Below are 21,059 nucleotides of genomic sequence, written 5' to 3'. Positions count from 1 at the left end.
AAGTGCTCGCCTTCAGCAGCCACCCCGACCTGCCTGTGACCCTGAGGCCCCTGGCCAAGCCCCTTGCAGAGCGCCTTACGGTTGGGGAACCCCAGATGGGCGCCTGGCTGCACACCAAGGTCTGGGCTGATCACCTGTGGGCTCAGCGTTTTCTGTGCTGGTGATTCTTGATGCTCTGGAATTAACGATTATAGCAGCAGAACAGGAATCCCTTGGGGCGGTACTCAGCCCTGCCCTTGGCTCCTTGCATCCTGCTAACATCCTGGGAAGGAGGAGGGCAGGTAATGTTATTCCCATTTTACAGAGGAACACTCTGAGGCTGAGACTGGACACATGGCCAGGCTGCCTCTCTCAATGGACAGTCAGGCCAAAACTCACCCACCCATCTGTCCACCCACCCACCCGTCCTTCCTTCTGTCTGTCCACCTGAGGAGACCGGGACCACCCCTGCCCATTCTCGGAGTCCAGAGCGATGCACCTGAGGGCCCTTGGCAGATTTTGTGTGCACTTCTGTTGAAAATTTTTCTTTGAGTTTCTTTTTTGAAGTAGCCTGCATTGTTTTCTGATTGTGGAAATAGCATATGCTCCCAGTGGGAACTTGGACGCCCGGGACACTGGAGGAAGCGCTGTGAGAGTGTTTTGGTGTTTGCTGCCAGCCTCTCGAGTCCATAGGCGTTTTGTAGAATTGCATTTAAGTGAATAGTGTTCTAGAGCCCACTTTTGACGCTGGGGGTTGGGGGTGCGTGTGCCCCCTTCACACACTGGGAACATGCCCCTCAGAGGTGCAGACTCGCCGTCCAGCGTGCAGGGCGCTGAGCTGAGGTGCTCGGGCTCCTCCGTCTTCAGCATCGGGAACCACCGCAGGAACGTGTGGGCCGTCTCTGTGCTGCTGCCTGTCTCTGGATTGGGCCCCTGGGGTGGTGTCCCTGGGCTCAGGCGGATGCTTTTCCCCACCTTGGCCCAGTGGCTGGAGGGTGTCGTCACCAGTGGTCTGGAGAGGGGCACGGGCCCTTCCCTGGGCACCCCCTGCTCCCCCGCAGCCACAGCTTGCAGGTCCCCAACCTGCTTAGCGCCTTCCTGCGCCCCCAGCCCTCTTACCCTTCCCCCCCGTGGGGTGGCTGCGACCAAACTGCCTACCCCGCTGGTCCTGGCCTTCCAGAGCCTTCTATGACCCCTGCCCTGGGGGAACCTGTGTATCTCCTGGACCGTTAGCATTTACAGATGACTTGAGACCAGTGCAGGGTTTTCAAGTCTGTATTTGCTCCATGTTGACAGTTGCCAGCTCTTTTATTTGGCCAAGAAAGGACATTAAAAAAAACCAAGTACACAATCATCCATTGTGCCATGGATCTGATCACAGGAGAAAGGACAGTCTTTTAGATTGAATAAGTGTAGGTAGCTTCACAAGAGCCTCACGGGGTTGAACCTGTTTTTCTCATCTTCCATGAGGCAGGAGTGGGCTTGATCATTTCTGTCGCCCACCACGAGTGGCCCTGTGCCGCTCCCCAGCACGGACTCCCAACTGGCCGAGGTGGCCTGGTCAGTGATGGTGGGGCTTGTCAGCGTCAGCCCAGGGCACTGCTGGGCCCCTCGGGAAGGGCTGCTGAGTGGATGGTCCTTCCAGGAGCCCCAGACAGGAGGTCTGCCCCGGGGCCTCAGCTCTCTGCTGGACCGTGTCCAGCCACATGCTGAATTCCTGTCTTCTGCTCCTCAGTGTGGCCTGGCTGGGCCCCTTCCTGGTCAGGGGTCAGCTCCTGCACCCGAGCCTCCAGCCCCGCCCCCATGGCTGCCGCTACCCATCACCCCCTTTGTGTGCGGTGCCACCCCTGGCACGGCCTGCCTACCCCACCCAGGCTCCACCTGTAGCCAACCCACCCCTCCTCCTGCAGACATGCCAGGCTGGGGCGCTGGGCCCTGGGCTGTCTGTGTGTCCGGCCTCAGAGCCCCTCCCTGGCCACAGAGGGTGTCAGGTGGGAGTTCAGACTGATACTCCTTAAATACGATTATGCCACTTCTCAAAGGGACCATCCTTTGAATACCTTGGCACCTTTTCCAGTACTTACTCGACCTCTCCACATGGGTGCATTTGGGGTTATTCTGTTTCACTCATCACTGTCCCGAGACAGTGCTGTGTTGTCTCAGTCACTGAAGATTGTGGGCAGTCTGATGTCAGCATGTACATCCTCCAGCACTGCCCATCTTTTCTGAAGTTTCTTTGGATACTTCTGATTGGTGGGTTCTCTGGCGGGTTCTCTGGCGGGTTCTCTGCCCCCGGGGCCAGGCCAAGGCCCTGCCCTCGCTTGGGCCTGTGAGTCTGCAGGACGCCTGCGGACGGGGTCTGCCCAGAGTCATTCTGCCCACAGGGCCTGAGGTCAGCCCTGAGTGGTGAGGGTCTGGCCTTTTCAACCCTCCGAGGTCACACTCAGAGTCATAAACCGAAGGTCTGGGAGAGACCCTGGGCCCGGGCTCCCCGTGTTCCTGGGTCTGGAGGCGGGCCTCTCCCTGCGGCCCCCGGAGGGATGAGCTGTCCTCAGTGCTGGGCCCAGGGCCGTCTCTGCGGCCACCCTGCTTCCTGGGCCCCAACCAGTGCTGACCCCGGGGGTCCCTCCATAGGGAGGGCTCATGGCTGGGCCCCGGGGGTGCAGGTGCTGAGTCTTGTGTGCAGGGCCCCTGGGGACTCTGACCTGAGCTTACGGCGTCATGTCTTCCACGCTGCTCACCTGCCCCCTCCGGTTGCTCCCTCTCATCCACCCCTCCCAGGGCCTGTCCGTGTGTCCTTCCTCCTGTCTGTTCCCTATTTCCTCTGCCTGGCTTCTCCTGTCTTGTGCGTTCTCCTCTCACCCCACGAGCCCCTGCCCACTCTGCTGCCTGCTGTGTCATGGCCCTTTCTTGCTGCTCCTCCCCATCTTCTCCCCCTTACACACCCTGTGCTTGCTCCCGCCAGGCACACAGTGCAGCAGGAGACCAACCGCACGATTGCAGCCAGCGCCAGCGCCCTGAAGCAGACAGCCGAGCTCCTGCGGGGCTGCCCCCGGGTATGTTCCCGGGGACCGGAGGGCGGCAGGGGCCTGGGCACAAGGTGGGGTGACGGATGCTGAACACGTGGCCGCTTGGGCAGAGAGTGTGGGCTCCACCATTCACCGGGCAGCAGCACAGGCTGGACAGCGGTGCGGGTGCCCAGTGGCCCCAGGTCATGCGCCCTCAGAGGGCAGGGCTTGCCGAGCTGGCCTCACCGACTGTGGCCGGCCTGCTGCTGCCCCTGCAGCTCCTTCCTGCCTGTGGGCTCGCGTTGGGTGCGTGGTGGCAGTGAGCGCTGGGTTTGGGACTTGAGATGCAGGGCCTGGGGAGTGTCTGCGGCCCTCCCAGAAGCTGATGGGAGGCGCTGGGGGAAGGAGGGGCCCGGGAGCCTATGTCTGAGTCCTGGTCCCAGGGTGCTGGGACTGACACAGTTCCATTGGTGCTGACGCTGCCTGGTGAGAGAGGAGGGCGGGGGCTCCTGGTGGCCCAGCCATGCCAGGATCTAGAGGGCGGGGGCTCCTGGTGGCCCGGCCGTGCCAGGGTCTAGAGGGTGGGGGTTCCTGGTGGCCCAGCCGTGCCAGGATCTAGAGGGCGGGGGCTCCTGGTGGCCCAGCTGTGCCAGGATCTAGAGGGCGGGGGCTCCTGGTGGCCCAGTGGTGCCAGGATCTCTAGAGGGTGGGAGCTCCTAGTGGCCTGGTGGTGCCAGGGTCTAGAGGGCGGGGGCTCCTGGTGGCCCGGCCGTGCCCAGATCTCTAGAGAGTGGGGGCTCCTGGTGGCCTGGCTGTACCAGGGTCTAGAGGGTGGGGGCTCCTGGTGGCCCGGCCGTGCCAGGGTCTAGAGGGCATGGGCGCCTGGTGGCCTGGTGGTGCCAGGATCTAGAGGGCAGGGGCTCCTGGTGGCCTGGCTGTACCAGGGTCTAGAGGGTGGGGGCTCCTGGTGGCCCAGCGGTGCCAGGATCTAGAGGGCGGGGGCTTCTGGTGGCCCGGCTGTGCCAGGGTCTAGAGGGTGGGGGCTCCTGGTGGCCTGGCCGTGCCGGGATCTAGAGGGCGGGGGCTCCTGGTGGCCTGGCCGTGCTGGGATCTAGGGCCGGCCTGCCTGTCCCCTCATCTGTCTGTATGTCCTGAATGCTGGCTCTGTGTGCCAGGCGTCATTCTGAAACTGAGGTGCAGAGGTGAACAGGAGATGAGGTCTCATTCCATTGGGAGGGCAGAGGCCATGTGTGAGTGCTGAGGTGCTGGGGCGGCGGATGGCCGCTTTGCTGCCTGCGGTTCTGATGTGGGTGTGAGACGCAGCCTCACCTGCGGGTGGGTGCTTCAGGGCTCGGCTCCACCCTCTACGTGACCTTCAACTCAGGCCTGAGACCTCCTGAGCTGTCAGGTGGGGGTCGTAACATCTCTCCCTGGACTGGACAGGCATAGCACATGAGAGCAGCAGGCCTGGTCAGTGCTCACGGCGTGTGTGTGTGTGTGTGTGTGTGTGTTGGGTGGAGATGGTGTCCATCGTGATGCTCGCTGTGTCCCCAGAGCCTTTGCTGGCCTTCGAGGGGATGGAGGTGGTGGCTCTGAGGTGGTAAAGTAGACGGGGTGAGCCCAGCTCTAATGACAGAGGGAGTGGAGATGCCCGTGAGGCTGGGGGTGGGTGTGGTGCAGGTGCCAGGCTGGCCGGGAGGGGCCTGGGAGCGTACCCAGGGATGGAGGTGCAGCAGGGATGGAATGTGGTCTCGGCCGACTGTTGAAGCTCCATGGTCTCTTTGCAGCAGGAGCGTCTTCAGCTAGATCGCCTGAAAACTCAGCTGTCAGACGCCGTCCAGCGCTATGGAGCGGCGCAGAAGGTGAGGCCCCTGCAGGCGCCCTGAGCACCTGCCCTGGGCCAGCCTGGGACAGTCCTATCCTCCAAAGCAGACCTTTGACAGTTGCAAGGACCCAGCTGGTGTGACCTTAGTAGGTGTGCAGTGAGGGATGTTTTCCTCTGGAGTGCTGCCCAAGAGGGTCCTCGCAAGAGCCCCCTGGAGGTGGGAGGAGAGGTGTCTCTGTCCCTCTGTCCCTGCCCAAGTGTGTGGAAGGAGGCTGTCCAGCAGATTGTCCCCCGGGGACACCCAGCCAGGCTCCCAGTTTTCCAGAGTCCACGGGCAGCTCCGTTCTCTTGGAGCTGAAGGTGTGCTTCGCTGTTGGTCACTGTCCAGTACTTTGTTTATCTGACCATTTCTTCTCTCTTCCCCACCTTTTCTGTTCTACCCACCTCCCTCCTCTTGTACTTTATCCAACAGAAAATTGCAGAGAAGTCCAGAGCACTGCTTCCCATGACACAGAGGGGTGGCAAGAAGCAGGTGGGTGCTGAGTGTTTACTGTGGTCAGTGGGCGTTAGGGGACAGCATAGAATCCATGCCCTTGGGACTCCAGGGACGGGCAGGGAGGACCAAGGTCTTACTGTATAGCACAGAGAGCTATATTCTATTCATAGATTTAAATATGTATATCAGAAAGGAAGTGTGAAAATCAGTGATCCAATTTTCAATCTCAAGTAGCTAGAATAACAACAAAAAAATAAATCCAAAGAAAATACATAGGAAAAAGCAGAAATTAATGAAATATAAAATAGATGCACAATAGACACATTCAACAAAGCCAAAGGTTTGTTCTTTAGAATGAGTAATAAAATTAAGTCCTACAAGATTAATCAAAATACAGGGAGAAAATACAAATTACTAGTATCAAGAATGAAAATACATATATCATTAAAGCTTCTAAAAATGAAAAAAGTAATAAGATACTATGAGCAACTTTATGCCTATCAATTTGACAACTTAATGAAATACAAATTTTTAAAGAAAGATGTAACTTACCAAGATGTGTAAAAAATCTGGAAAGTGCAGTATTTATTAAAGAAATGGAATCCATAATTTAAAAACATCCTAGCAATGAAACTTCAGACCAGATGGCTTTAGTGATGAATTCTCTCAAATATTTGAGGAGTAAATAATACCAGTTTACACAAACACTTACATAGAATATAAAAATAGAATACCTCTCACCTTGCTTTATGAGGCTAGTAAATTTTAATTCCAAATTCTTATGAGGACTTTGCAAGAAGGAAATATAACAAGAAATGTAACAAGATGTCTTATAAGCCTAGAAGCAAAGACTCCTAACCAAAATATTAAAAAAAAAATTCTTTATTTGACTGCACTGGTCTTAGCTGTGGCATGTGGGATCTAGTTCCTTGACCAGAGATTGAACCCAGGCCCACTGCATTGGCAGCATGGAGTCTTAGCCTTTGGGTCACCAGGGAAGTCCCCTAACCAAAATATTAATAAACTAAGTCTAGCAATGTGTAGAAAGATTATACACCATTCTAAAATGGGATTTATTCTAGGAGTGCAAGATTGGTTTACATTCAGAAATAATCAGAATAACTTATCATGTTAATACAGTAAGTAGGAATATCTTCTTGATCATCTCAATAGACATGGAAGAGCATTTTGTAAACTTCAGCATCCACTTAGGGAGATGCAAAACTTTCCACAAACAAGGACTAGATAGGAATGCCTTTAATCTAATTAAGGGTATCTTCAAAAGTCCAGCAGTCAGCAGTACACTTACTGGTGAGATATTAAAATCTTTTCTCCTAAGAGTGAGGGTGAGACATGGTGTCCAGTACTATTGCTTCTGTTCTTCATTGTACTGCAGGGAATATCCACTGCAATAAGACAGGAGAAAGAAATAAAAGGTGTAGAAACTGGGAAGGGAGAAATCCCCTCACAGACAACATGATTGTGTAACTAGAAAATCTGAATGAATCTGGCAAAACTTAGAATTAATAAGTGAATGTAACAGGATTTCTGTTACCATGTTACTGTGCAAGAAAACATTGTGGGTGCCAGCAAAAGACAATTTGGAAATGATGTTAAAAAGAGACAGCGCTTATCATAGCATCAAAACTAGGAAGAAATCTATGACCAGTTGTTGAAGCTTCTATATAGAAAACTACAAAACATTACTGAAGAGAGATTACAGAAGATTAAATGATGGAGGTGCATGCGGTATTTGTAGATTGGAAAATTCAGTTCTCACCGAATGGTTCTATATATTCAATACAACCAGATAAAAATCCTAGCAGGTTTCGAATAGGAGTGTAAATTGTCAAGCTGATTACAAAATGTATATGGAAATATAAAGGGCCCCAAATAATGAAGACAGTTTTGAAGAACAGAACTGGAGGTTTACACTCCCAGCTATCAGAACACAATATAGAGCTGTAGATATTAAAACAGTGTAGTATTTGCTGACGGCTAAGCTAACAGACCAGTGGGAGCAGAGTCGCATGTAGACAGGGACCCACACTTACATGGTTGCCTGGGTGGTGGGAGGGGCACTGCCACACAGTGGGAAATGCAAGATCTGCACAGGGCTTGATGCCGATCTGCAGATGGCCGAGCTGGGAAAGGTCCTGTTGGGCACACAGCAAGTACAGGTCCAAACACGCCGCCGTCTGGTCTGCGAGTCGGAGCTGGTGGGGAGCAGCGTGCAGGACCAGACATCCGCACAGGCAGCAGCCGGCTCAGGCTGTGTGGACCTTCCAGGCCAGGGCCGTTGCTCTGTGGCTGGAAAGGGACTGGAGGAGTGGGCCCCAGGCTGCCACCCCTAGCAGATCCTTCCCCTCAGCTCGCCCGGCTCAGAATGCTTTCCAGGATCACAGATCTGGATATGAACAGTAAGGCAGTGAAGTGTCTGGAAGCTGCCCTTGGAGGCTGTTGTTCTCCTGCACAGATGAAAATGCACTTACTGTAAAGAAAAGGTGGTAAACTTGACTTTGTTAAAGTCTGTACACCCTGAGAATGAAGAGGTGACCCACAGAACGAGCAAAGGCATTTGCACAACACATATCTGAAAAGGACTTATATCCACAGTATGTAAAGATCTCTTACAAATCAACAGGATTCAGAATCATAAAAGGGCAAACGCCTTGGGCGGTCACATTGGGAACGGGCATTGGGATGGTGGGTGGGCACGTGGATGTGCTCTCAGTGTGTGCTGTTGGAAGCGGGCAGAGTGAACCCACAGTGCTCCATCTCTGCACACCTTGCTCCCACCAGCACAACTGAAAAGAGCAGATGAAAACGGGGAATGTCACATGCCAGAGAAGCTGTGCAGCAGCTGGAGACCTCACGCACTAGATGGGAGTGTGCGTGGTGCCCCTACTCTGGTTGCTGAACATGTCTGTGGAGTGAAAGGTCTTCCTGCCTTGGCCTTGCAGCTCCTCCCAGGTGTGTACCCAGTGGAAAGTCACATCAAAGAATGCTGAACATAGCACAACATGCAGAAGCTGACACCTGGGGGAGAGCCAGCCTGGAGCATTTGTGCTGAGTCCATGCACGGAAGACTGGCAGCAGAAGGGATCGTCTGTGGCCAGCAAGGCCTGGTGACATCCCAGACACACGCTGAGCGCTAAGAGGACAGAGGTCCAAACCAGGCCGAACCAACAGGCAGAGTCAGAAGCCAGACAGTCCTTGGTTGGGGGCAGCGTCATGAACAGGGGCCTGGAATGTCCATATCTTGACCCGGAAGGCTTTCCTTTGATGTAGTTCACAGACCTGTCCATGTGTGATTTGTGCGTTCAATGGCTTATGCCCTATTTCAGTAGAATGTTTCCTAAAGGGGAAGAGAATGGCCAACAGTGCTTCTGAGAAGTTATGAAAGGTGATTTCCAGGAATTTTGCAAGCTGTAGTGGGTGAGCTGACACTGCAGATTCAGCCTGGGGATGCTGCTGCATTGATGCTCCAGAGTTTGGGGCTGCCATCTGCAGGCTGGTGGTCCCGGCAGGAGACGGGGTGCCTGCCTGTTCTCCAAGCCGAGTGCCGGCGTGGCTGGGAGCAGGTCAATCTTGGCTGTGGTTGGTCGCCACCTCAACTGGGTCCTGGCTCCACCTCCAGCCCGGGTCAGGCCCAGCCAGTGGGCAGCCCCCGGGGGCTTCTGGGCCGGCCGCTGTCCCCAGGCAGGGTGGAGCCCATCCAGCTCCAGCACAGCGTGCGGTCCCCAGAGCCCCGTGTCCCCGGGTTGCAGCAGTGGAGACCACCTCACCTGCACATCTGTGGGGGGCTCCTTAGTCGTATGTCCCCCTCAGAGCCACACCTGGCGGTGGCTCCGGTACTTAACACGGGGCCAGGGGAGGATTGGAGCGTCTCACGAGTCCTTTGTTCCGGGCTGTGCGGAGCTCCCAGAGTTGTCCGCCAACTGACCACAGCCTTTGCTGTTTGGAGCAATGAACGACCAGCCTTGGGGCTGCTGCACAGAAGCTGTGTTTCCCAAGAGCGAGACCAGCTCTTGTCCTGACTTCTGCCCTCCCGCCTGGGTCGCAGATATTCCCATGTGGAGCCCTGGGTCAGAGATTGCAAGACAGTGGCCCATTTCCCAGAGCCCCTGGGAGCCCTGGGTCCTGCCTGGCTGCTCACTGGGCTCCGTCTCTGCTCACTGGGCTCTGTCTCTTCTCACGGGAAACTGCTCCCCCTCACCCCACCCCCAGCAGTCTCATTGGGTTGTTGGATCGTGGGCGTGAAACGGACATGTCAGAGCAGGACCCAAGCCCTTGGCCTTGGAGAGAAGAGAAAGCTGTCTTTGTTGGCTGCCGGTGAGCTGGAAAACCATCCCCCGGCTGTGTCCTGCGCTGCAGCCCCAGCATCCTGCCAGCAAACCCTAATCCCAGCTTCAGAGCTCAAGACCCAGACTGAGGCTTTGTGAGAAGACAGGGTGCTTTCTGATCCATTCGGGAGGAGGGCTGGGCAGGACCAGCTGCCTCTCCCTCCCTGGTCCTTGTCCTGAGCCTCTCGGGGAGGGCGGGCCATACCTGTGGGGGCACGCACCCACACCAGCAGGGAGGCCGGCCCCCTTTTCCTTGCGCTTTCCGGGGGCTTCCATGGAACCAGACTCCAGGCGGCCAAATGTGGCACCTGTGCACTTGCTCACGTTGTGCGTCTGACTCGCTGTTGCTGGCCGGCCATGCTCCTGGTTGTGCTCCCACCCCATGCTGGCCAGGCTGTGCTCACGGCAGGGCTGCAGAGGGTGCACCCGTACCTCAGTCCCTGGGTGCACGGCCTGGGCTCTTCCTACGGGAGGTGCCCCAGGCCAGTGGAATCAGCGGAGCTCAGGGCCATGTGCCCTGTTCTAGAGCAGCCTCTGCTGCAGGGAGGGGTGTACCGTCGGGGTCCCCTGCAGGCGCAGGGTCCCCTGTGCCCCATGACTCACTTGCTTGGGGACTTCCGGCGCCCCATGGCCCCTGACCAGGGCTTTCACACGTGCTCCCCCCATCCACCCTGTCCATGGCTCTGGACACAGCCCCATCATGTGGACGTGCAGGCTGAGGTGGGAGAAGTTAAGAACATGCCAGGTCACATAGCTCATCAGCCACAGCTGAGCTCTCCCAGTCCCCTCGCCTTGGGGGCCCAGGGCATGGAGTCCACGAGGGGCGCCAGGTGCTGTTCCTCCTGCCAGGAGTGCGGGTGTGCCCGGTAGGGGTGGGGTGGGCAGACAGCACAGCCCCGCGGTGGACACAGGCTGCAGACCTCGGGTGTGGGTCGCTGTTCCCATCTGGTGGAGGAGAAGGCCAAGGCTAAGTGCGCATGATGGGCCTGGGCCTCTGGTGGTGCAGCTGCCTGGCCTGGACCTGACACGCCCGTAGCCCTGGTGGGGCTGGGGCCACAGAGGGGCATGCGGCCTGGCCCCGGCCAGCCCCCGCCTGCTGCTGCCCGCCTGGCACCCCTCGCTTCCTCTGCCCACAGCGGGAAGGGAGGTGATAATTGCCACCTTGGACGAGGAGAGCTTGTCAACATTTTTTAGATCTTTTATTTTATATTCATCCATCTACATGTTTATTTACATAGAGGCCTCCCTGGCTCTGGGGACTTGGTGAACACATGGTGTGGAGGGAGTGTGTTGGCTCTGGGAGGAGGACAAGTGCATGTGGACGTGCCCCCCATGACCGTGGGGTGCATGCCCACTCTGCTGGGGTCTGCTGCAGCCAGGCCTGGGACAGCCTGAGGTGGCACTCAAGCGGAGGGCAGGGCCCGGTGTCTGCCCCCCATCACGGCAGCCCCAGCACTCGTGGTCCTGTGGCACAGCCCTGCGTGACAGGCTGGGGCCTGGCCCCCCCAGAGCCGGGCTGGGGGCTCCAGGTGCCTGGGGCGGGCCTGGCCTGGCGGCAGTAGGCTCTGCGGTAACGGTGGTCTGTGTCTCAGCAGAGCCCCCAAGCTGCCTTTCCTGAGCTGGCTGACGACGAGAAGATCTTCAACGGGGGCGACGGTGTGTGGCCGGGCCACGAGCAGGCGCTGCTTCCTGAGATCACTGAGGAGGACCTGGAGGCCATCCGACTGCGCGAGGAGGCCATCCTGCAGATTGAGGTGCGGCTGCATGCACGGGCGAGCATGTACATGTGTGTGCACACGGGTGTCCCCGTGTCCTGGCCGTGGCCGCTCTCTGCGCGCCACCAGTGGAGGCTGGGCTGGCCCGTGCCCAGTACACCGAGGCCTGCTCCCATCCGAGCCTGGGGACTGGACCTCGGCTCCCTGGGCCTTGCCTGAGCTCGGCCACCTGGGCCACCTGGTGGAGAACCCAGAGTCTGGGAACCGGCAGAATTTTAGCCTGTGTCTTGTCCCTGCCCACCTGCTTTTACCAGTGGGGTCAGCCATCTGACCTGGGGCCCAGGGCGTGTACCTGGGAGGCACCTGCCAGTCCCCAGGGCTGCCTCCTTCACTGCACACGGAGGTTTCCAGAAGGTGTTCTGCTCTGATTAGGCCCTTCAATGCCAGAACAGTTCCCCGAGGATAGTTGAGCGAACTGCCAGAACTGAACCGGCAATTTGGTGGGGCTGCCAGCAGGTGGCGGTGGTGTTCCTGGGGGCGTCCGACCTTGGGGTGGGGGTGGGGCTGTTTGTTCTTTTCCCTAGTTTGCACATGTAATGCATGCTGGCAGACATTCCTCTAGCCAGGCATGGTCTGTGACAGCTGCCGGAGGTGTGCAGGCCCCTGAGTGGGTGTGAGAGTGTATGAGTGGACATGCAGGAGCAGGTGTGCAGGCGAGTGTGTGAGCCAGTGAGTGTGAGTGTGCACCGGGGCCTGTCTCCTGTTGTGGGAACTGTGTTTATTAGAATGTAGCTGTCAGGCTCCTTGATTCTCTTGGTGGTGGCCCTGAGCCACCGAGTGTGTGTTCCCTCCGCCCTCTGGGCCTTGGTTTTATCTGCAGGAGGAAGTGCTGGGGGCCCGCCTGTCCCACAGCCCCCAGGAGCTGCGTTTCTGGAACAAAGTTTCCCTGAAGCAGCTTCTTTTAGAAAAACAGGAAGTTGGGCAAGCTGAAAAACTGAGTCACTGGCTGAGAACCCGTCGCCGTGTCTGCAGTGAGCAGGTCTGCACTCCTGAGGGTGGTGGACGCCCCCCTTACTGCTGCCCTGCCCCCACTCTGCCCAGTAGAGCCCCCCTCCTCACACCACACTCCGCTGCTAGAGGGAAAGGCGGCGCACAGGCCGTCTCAGAAGACAGGCCTCTCCTCCTTGCCGAGCTGGTCCAGAAAGGACCGGAGACACACAGATGTGTTCCCCTGCTGTTGGCACATGAGACCTGCTTTCCCCGAGAAACTCAGAACAGTCAGGAGCCCCTGCCCCACAACTTGGAGGGGCTGGCAGGCCTGTGACGAGAGGGACTCGCTTCTTCCTTCAGCTTGAGAACTGAACCTCTTAGGAGGACCCTTGGGCGCACCGGGGTCGGGCCGCCTTGGTGGGACGAGGGGCTCCAGGGCTGACGTGGCCTCAGCCTGGCATGCAGGGCGCTGAGGTGCAGGCTCCACCGCAGGGCCCTGGCTTGGGGACATGGGTGGGGTGGGGTCACCCCCAGAAACGTGGGGGGCTCCTGAGCAGGGGCAGGCCCCACTCTGAGCTCCAAGCCCCAGCAGGTCATGGGTTGGTTTGCTCAGGGGGTGGCCTGTGCCTTGATGGCCTCTCATGGCTGACACGCTGCAGGAGGGGACCCCGGGGTAGGGTTAGGGAGGCCCAGGCACTGCCAGCCCATCCTCATCTGAGCGGTGAGCTGCGGGTTCACGGGGGGGCCATGGACAGGACCTGAGGCCAGCCTCGCCATTCCGCTGTGTCCTCACCTGTGTGTAGGTGACATGGACACAGCAGGCGTTGGCTGGAGGGTGATGGCCTGGGGTCGGGGTCAGCATCCCTGGTCTCCTCCCGCCTCCCCCTCCCTCCCTGCCACCCGTCATCTTTGGAAATGGGAAAAACAAACAGATTGTCATTGGCCATCACACAGCCCTCCCCCAGGTTTGCAGCTGTCCTGATACCAGCACGCGGGTCTGGGAGGAGACTAGTCAGCCCGGTGCTTGCTTGTCACAGCAGAGGCCTGTCCCAGGGTGAGTGGCAGCTCCCGGCCCCTCCAAGGGCGTCTGAGCCCCACTGGCCAGGTTTCTCAGGGGTTCTCTGTCCGAGTCTGCAGGGCCAGGCTGCAGTGAGCGGGCAGAGCTCTGGGGAGGGGCTGTGGGAGCAGCCTCAGGACGACACTGGGGCATTTCTCACCCTGGCCGCTGCAGACTGTTTCCACGTGGAAACTGCTTACCACACCCCCACTCTGCCCCACGTTCCCGGGGGGGCATTGGACCCGCATGGTTTATGCACCCACAGCATCGCCAGGCCGAGGGAGACCTGTGGTTCTGGAACCCCTTTGAGGCCCTGGGCTGCCCTCAGGGACCACCCTATTAGCTGGGCGTTGGGGGTGTGGATGGGGAAACTGAGGCCCAAAAAGTGGGATTACAGTCACGACCAGAGGTTGGCTGCCTCATGTCCTTTCATGTTCCTCTCTCTTTTCTGCCTCCTGGCCTGTGATGGGTGTTTTCATGGCGGCTGCTGGGCTGGGAACAGCCTGGCGCTGATGGGGCAGACTGATGGGTCCACTCCCTGCCCCTCCTCCCCCAGGTCACCCTCTGGACAAAATGAGGCTTTGGGTGCCTTGTCCTGACTTTAGGTCCAAGTCTCCACTAGCTGGCTGGTGACCTGGGGCTTGCTGCTCCCCTCGGTTGTTTCTTCTGTGAAACGGGTGGGTCAGGGCACCTGGGCTTGCCGGCCAGGGGTCAGGCTGTGAGTGGGCAGGAGACTGAGGGCTGCCAGGGCCTCTGTTGATTCTGGGCCCTTGCCTGGCTCAGTGGCCCCTGGACCTGCCCACTAGGTTTCAGATGAGGGTGTCTTGCTATTTGGGGGGGTGGACACCTTGAGGACCTCCACCCAACCTCCTGGGGCAGCCTATCCCCTGGCAGCACCAAGTGTCCTCTGAGGCCCCCTGGAGGCTCTCCACCTGTGGGCGGATGAGATGCCCCCACTGCCCTCTTCCCTCTTACCCCGCAGACCCCCCAACCCCCGCCCTGGGCTCCTGTGCCAGGCCAAGGGGAGCTTGGAGCCTGCAGGAGCCTGGCTTGAGGGCTGGTCACTCCAATGGGAGGGCGCTCACAGCACCATCCACCCTCTGGCCAGCCTTGGACTCCCCTCTGGGGCTCCTTCTCCCCGCCCTGATTCAGCTGGTCTCTGGCCTCCCAGCCGAGGGCCCCTCCCTGACGCTGGTCTCAGGTGGGTCGGCACTCGAACCCTGAAACTCCCAGGACCCCGAGGGTCGGGGGACAGGTGCTGCTGGGGCAGTGCTGGCGGGTCACAACCCCTGGCCAGCAGCCCTGCCTGGAGTAGAGAGGAGAGAGAACGTCCGTGTCCACCTCGCTGTCAAGAGGGTGATCTTTACTTGGGTTCAAGCAGCAGTGAGCGGCCAGAGGTGGGCAAGAAGCGGCAGGATCGTGGGGCATCAGGAGGTGTCCGGGCTCCCGGGGAAGTCCTTCCAGGAGCTGCTGCCCCTGCCCACGTCAGCCAGCGGGCGGCCGGCAGCTCTGTCCCCAGCCTGCCCTCGGCCCCTCGACGGTTTGTCCACCAGTCTTGTCTGTGCCAGAGCCGGTGCAGACGCCGCCGACCAGCCCACTTCCTCTGCGGCCGGCCCTCCGCTCCCTGGAGCCTGGCCTGCAGGGGCCGTTCTCAGGGGCCTTGCCCGCCATCTTGCGCGGGTTGCCCACGGCCCGCTCTCAGGGCCTTGCCTGCCGTCTTGCGCAGGGTGCCCACGGCCCGCTCTGAGGGGCCTTGCTCACCGTCTTGTGCAGGGTGCCCACAGCTCGCTCTCAGGGGCCTTGCCCGCCGTCTTGCTTGGGGTGCCCACGGCCCGCTCTCAGGGGCCTTGCCCGCCGTCCTGCGCAGGGTGCCCACGGCCCGCTCTCAGGGGCCTTGCCCGCCGTCTTGCACGGGGTGCCCACGGCCCGCTCTCAGGTACATTGCCCGCCATCTTGCATGGGGTGTGCAGGGTGCCCATGGCCTGTTCTCAGGGGCCTTGACCGCCGTCTTGCATGGGGTGTGCGGGGTGCCTACGGCCCGCTCTCAGGGGCCTTGCCCACCGTCTGGTGCCATCTACAGCTGAGCGTGTGGGGCCCGGGTGGGGTGGGTCCCTCCAGACGTGCAGCCGGCCCGCCGGCCAGTCTCCCAGGGCAGCCCCCTGCTTCCCTGGCCTCAGGTCCCCTTCTCTTCTCTCTGAAGACTACACCCCTCTTTCTTAGTCCTGTGGGGTGCTCAGAAATGGGGAACACTCAGGTGGCGAGCTGGGGGTGCTTGGCAGACAAAGTGGGGCATCCCTGGTCCACTGTGGTGACCCCTGCACCTCAGGCCGAGCTGAGAGCTGGGAGACAGGGTGGGCTGCTCTCGAGGGGCAGGGGTGTGCCTGCGGGTCCCCTTTCCCGGGAGACCATCCTCCCAGAGGGTGGGGACAGGGCCTCCAGAATGGCCTTCTCCTGGGGGCAAGGACCTCTCTGGCCAGCAGCTTACCCAGTGTCCCCATAGCGGCGGCCGGCTTGCTTCATGGGCCTTCAGCGCGCTTGCTGTTGGCCAGATGCTAACGGTGACCCCTGCGTCGCCCCTGCAAGGCCGCACCCGCTCCGCTGCCCCACACGCCCCATGCTCCTGCTGCCCCGTGGCTGGCTCTCGGGCACATCCGCCCGGGTCCTCTGGGGGGCCCTCTCCAGCCCTGGAGCCGTGGGGCCCCACCTCTCAGACCTGGGCTCCTCACTGCCCCTTAGGTGGGCTCCCTTGCCCCTCCCTCCTCAGTGGGGCTGGGGTCACGGGGCCAGGACCTGGCCAGTGCGTCCCTCCTCCCGCCCCCGCCCCCAGCCTGGACCCTGGTGACACTTCAGCAACTTGTTCCCTTTTATTTTCAGGTTTTGGCTCAGATGTTCCACATCTAAAGTTTCATTTCCTTGCATTGTCTAGCATATTGTTTAACTAATTATCTTGTTACTATTCCTTTTCCTGCAGGAGACTGTAAGCCCCATGGAGGCAGGGGTGTTGTCTGTCTTAGTCTGGCTGTGTTCCTGCACCTGCGGGATGCCTGGCACTGTGTGGGCACTCAGTGCCTCTCTCTGAGACAGACAGATTGAGGGGCTGGGTAGGAAGAGATGGATGGATGGGGGTGTGGATGGATGGATGGGGGTGTGGATGGATGGGATGTGGATGGATGGATGGTTGGGGATGGATGGATGGGGTTTAGATGGATGGTGGCAGAGGATGGGAGAGGGGTGGGTGGATGGACGAGGCTGGGTGGGTGGCAGCTGAATGGATGAGAAGCTTCGCGTGTTGGGACTCCACAAAAGATTTGTGTTTTAATAAGAGGGCTCTGTTGCCTGCATGTATGTGTATCTGTAGCCCACACAGCAGCCTAGGAGCGCAAGCACCCCGTGTTCCATGTTTACCAGAGCCGAGGTGGAGGCTGGGAGCAGGCACGTCACTTGGCTCGGCCCGGCGGCTTGTGTGGGGCAGAGCGGGGACTGGCCAGCACCCGGCTCGAGAGTGGGGCCGTCCTGACGGCGGTGCTCTGCCCTCTCTTCCCGGCAGAGGGTGCGGCAGGGCCCCAGAGCCCAGGAGCCCGCCCGTGAGGCCCAGCTCTGCGTCCCACGTGGTCACCCAGCTCTGGTCGAGGGGGCTTCTTGCTCCTTGGAGGACAGGGCAGTGCCGGGTCTCCCCAGGGGTAGGAGGTTGAATGAGACGGGCTTGTGCCCCCAGCCACTGCCAGCCTGTAGCGGACTTGCCGAGGCACTGGTCTGGCCACCTGGGGTGGACCAGAGTCACCTGTGGGCTCCCAGTAGGGTCTGCCCACCAGCCTGCACTGCCCCTGCTCCCTCTGCCCAGCCCGTCTCACCTGAGCTCACCTGTGAGGCCTGGCCCTCCCTGCTCCCCTCCTGGGCTGCTGTGTCACCTGACCCAGGTGCGCAGCTCTGCACTCACCAGCTGCTCTGTTGCCATGGCTACCTGGCAGGCCGAGGGAGGAGGCTGGGGTGAGGAGGGGGCCTGGCCGCTCTCCCAGTAGCTGGCGTGGTAAAGCCGAAGCCCAGGAGGAGGTTGATCTGGCCAGTATCTAGCTATAAATATGGGAATAAATCAATAAACCAAGTTTGGCTGTTCCATTAGCTGAAACAGTCGTTTCTGTAGGTGGATGGTTGCCAAGATCCTAATTATGAGAAGAAATTACGTGGTAGAGAAAAATGCAGTGGTATTTTCTTTCCCTTCATGATTAAACGTGGAGGGAACACACAGGCACACACAGGCATGCGCGCTGGGGTTTTATTATGTCTGTGCAAGGCTGTTATTCCTCAGTGCCAGCAAGAGAAGAGAGAAGATTCCGTGAGCGCTTTTAATGAGTTCTAGTTTTAGAAGCAATCAGGATAATAATTGCATGATTTAAACATTTACTAAGTTAAGGTGTTTTTTTTTTGTCTCTCCCGCTCCCTGGTGCCCACGCCCGGGCACACGGCTCCCGGTCCCTGCCGCCCTCATGTGCCACAGCTGGGCTGCCTGCTGGCCCCGGGGGCTCCATCCCAGCAGTGCTGGGGGCTTCTGGGCTCCCAGCATGGCCCCCATGACCGGCCTGGCCTTGAGCTCAGACCACGGATCTGAGGCCTGGCCTTCTGCCTGGCTCCCGGTCGGTCGTCGGTCGGGCTCGGCATGTCCCCACTTTGCCCTTGACACCCTCCATCAGGAGCCGAGCCAGCTCAGGTGCCCAGCACGGTGACCGTCCGTCCTGGCTGGTTGCCTGTGTCCTGATGTGGCCACTCAGTGTGTGGGCTGCTCCCCCTCGTGCCCACCGTCAGCTCCTCAACAAGCGCACCCCGGGCTCCAGGAGTGGTCTGTAGGGGGGGCCGTGGGCCCAGGAGCGCCTCCACGGGCAGAGGGCCCGGGGCCCCTGGACCGCCGAGGCTGGCTCTCCACTATCGGGCTGTTGTGGTGGGGCTCCCTGCCCCAGACCTTCCAGAGGGCAGGGGCTGTGTGCCCACAGGCTGATCTGCCTGGGAGCTGGGACCCTGAACTCCCCTCCCTGAGCAGCGCCCTGGAGCCAGCCTGGTCGTCTCTGAGATCTCCTAGGGGGTTGCTGCCTGGGAGTCCTGGAGGGGTCTGACCCCAGGCTCGCCTGCCACACTCTCCCCACAGTCTGGCCTGCTCTGCCTGGAGGGTGCACCCTGCTGACCCCCTCACAGTGGCTCAAGGCTGGGGGTCAGGCCTCAGGTGTGCCTGCAGGTCCACCTGGTGCTAGGGTGACGTCGCCCGAGTCCGCCCTTGCTCTCTCGGCCACCAGGCTAGTGGAAACGGGCTGGAGTCCAGGGCCCTGGGACACCCCCGCTCCCCTTATTCCCTCTAAGGTGGCTTCCTTACTTGTTGAACAAGGGGTGCGGTTGCTCTTTATTCAAAAGGATAATTCCAGTGATTGGGGGGCTCTTGAGCCAGGAGAACACCATGACATAGGTGTGCGAACCCCTGAGCATTGGGGCTCCCACTGTCTTCTGCAGAGGTGGGGGGCGGGGAAGCGGAGCTGGAAGGGCTCTGGTCTGGGGCGTGGCCTGGCGGCCTGCATTGGGAAAGGAGCCAGCTCAGACTCAGCCAGCATGCCTCCTGTCCTGATGGGTCGGGGGGCCAGCCAGCGGTTCAGCTCGTCACGGGGAAGGCACAGAGCGGGAGTTATGTGTGGGTTCCCTTGGCCGGAGGAGTCGGGGGTGGAGTCAAGTGGGGAAGGGGTCTCTATAGTAGGCGGTTCCCAGGGCACAGAGCAGGGGCTGGGGGCCCAGCCTGAGCATCTGTTCCAGCGGGTGGTTAGTTCATCCCTGGACAACTCAGAGGCTCATGGGCCTGAGGGCAAAGCGCAGCCCCAGGACAGTCTGCCGGGGACACGGGGCCGCCCTGCTCCTCAGCACAAAAGATAAAGACAGTGCTAAGTCATGTCCAACTCCTGCAATCCCATGAACTGTAGCCTGCCAGGCTCCTCTGTTCATGGGATTCTCCAGGCAAGAACACTGGAGTGGGTTGCCATTCCCTTCTCCAAAGAGGGGAGCCGGGAACCAAGAAGGGTGCCAGTGTCAAAGGTCACGTCCACATCCAAGAGGCCGGTGAATGGAGACTTCCCTGGCAGCGGTCTCTGACGATGACCTTCTGGAGACGGGATGTGGTGCCCTTGGTGTGCCGTCCGGGAGGGTCACCCACACAAGGTCCTCCCCTGGTACTGCGGGCATCTCGGCTCACGCCGGCGGACCGGGTCATTGCTGCTCTGCCGGGCCAGCCAGGAGCAGCCGGCACCCTAGCAGCGGCCATCTGGTTCCAGACAGACCCCATGCACACGCCACCGGGTGTGGTGGGTGTGGAGGGTGGGCGGCAGAGGCCTGGGCGCGACCCCTGGCCCCAGATGGTCAGGCCAGCGCTGGCTCCTGGCCGCCATCCTCAGCCACAGTCCTGACTGCCATCCTCAGCCGCAGTCCTGACCGTGTTCGGGGGGCTGCTTGCTACAGAAACGTGGTGTGGTGATGGGCCCTGGAGGGGGCGGCCCCCGTGTGTTTGCAGCAGTTAGGGATTAGCCTTGGCCACTGCATCTCCCGAAGTGGGAGGCCTCTCCCGAAGCCCCGAAGGGAGCTGGGCTGGGGACCCGCTGTCCCACCTGGGCGGTCCCGGGCTCTCGGGTCAGTGCTGCTCGGACAAGGAGCCCCCGCCACAGGAGCCGTGTGTCTCCATCGGGGCCAGGCCACGGCGATGTGCCACTGCTCCAGCTTCCGCCCCCCGGGCAGGCAGCCTGGGGTCCTGGGCCTCCTGCTCTGCCACCCCTCCTGTCCTCTCCTTTGCTGAGACTCTGTCCCTGTGCCCAAGGGAAAGGATCCACCGCGCGCGTGTTAAGCTCGCCAGCTGCTGGGGCATGAGAGCTCCCGGGAGCGAGCCCGCTGTCCCTGGTGCTGATCAGGTGTCTGGACAGCCGGGGCTGCCCTGCTCCCGGGCAGGCCTGTACATGTCCCAGGGGAGCCCCTTAACCTCTGGTGCTGGCTTCCCTGCCTGCCCATCTGTGAAGTGAGGGTACCGGCGGTGACTTCATGCACCGTGGGGAGACTGAGCACCCTAAAAGGCCCCTCGGAGCCCCCAAGTCCAAGCGCATCCACAGCCAGACTCGGGACCCCCAGGCTTCTGCCCATGGTGCGGGCTGAGTGACTGAGGTTGAGGCTGGCTGTCTGGCGGCCTTGGGGCGGGGACCTGGAAGTGTGGGGAGGTGGGCTTATCTCCCTCAGCCAGACGGCTGAGGCCGTGGCCGTCACGGGTGACCTTGGGATACGGACCTTCGGGTTGCGCCCGAGCTCGGCCTTCCCACCAGCAGCCTTGTCCAGGGAGGACTGTGGGGATGCAGATCCCAGAAGTGGGTCCAGGCCAGAGGCCGCTTGAGGTCCCGCACTTATCACCACCTTCCCGGCTGTGGGCCTGGTTCCCGCAGAGCCGCCGCCTCCGCCGTGTGTAAGCCCAGTAATTGAATTGCGATTGATAGTACATGTCGGTTTAAGATCATGCTAATTGCTTCATTTCCCAGAACACTCCTAAAAAGAAAATGAATCTCCCTGCGATATTTTGCAGTGGGGTGAAATGACCCTGTTGGAAATGAATCTAGGCTGGGCTGCAGGGTGGTGGATAGGGG

The 21,059-nt window shown here is 59.9% G+C and overlaps 1 protein-coding gene across 4 annotated transcripts in view; it reads left to right on the top strand.

Annotated features, from left to right (window-relative positions):
• Window positions 1–21,059, top strand: part of TSNARE1 (t-SNARE domain containing 1) — a 112,509-nt gene that overhangs the window by 48,080 nt on the left and 43,370 nt on the right. For all 4 annotated transcript variants that reach the window (XR_014057981.1, XM_081505139.1, XM_081505140.1 and 1 more), the window contains 4 exons: window positions 2,945–3,035; window positions 4,775–4,849; window positions 5,285–5,344; window positions 11,250–11,408. Coding sequence is in view for 3 of the 4 variants with exons in the window: in XM_081505139.1 (XP_081361265.1) it covers window positions 2,945–3,035; window positions 4,775–4,849; window positions 5,285–5,344; window positions 11,250–11,408 (385 nt within the window). In the remaining variant the exon portion in view is untranslated. The remainder of the gene's footprint in view (window positions 1–2,944; window positions 3,036–4,774; window positions 4,850–5,284; window positions 5,345–11,249; window positions 11,409–21,059) is intronic.

This window comes from Giraffa tippelskirchi, chromosome 6 (assembly GCF_054371585.1).
Source record: "Giraffa tippelskirchi isolate mGirTip1 chromosome 6, T2T-mGirTip1v1.2.pri, whole genome shotgun sequence".
In the NCBI taxonomy this organism is placed as follows: Eukaryota; Metazoa; Chordata; class Mammalia; order Artiodactyla; family Giraffidae; genus Giraffa; species Giraffa tippelskirchi.
Note: the sequence above shows the minus strand (reverse complement) of the source record. Positions and strands in the feature narration are given on the sequence as shown.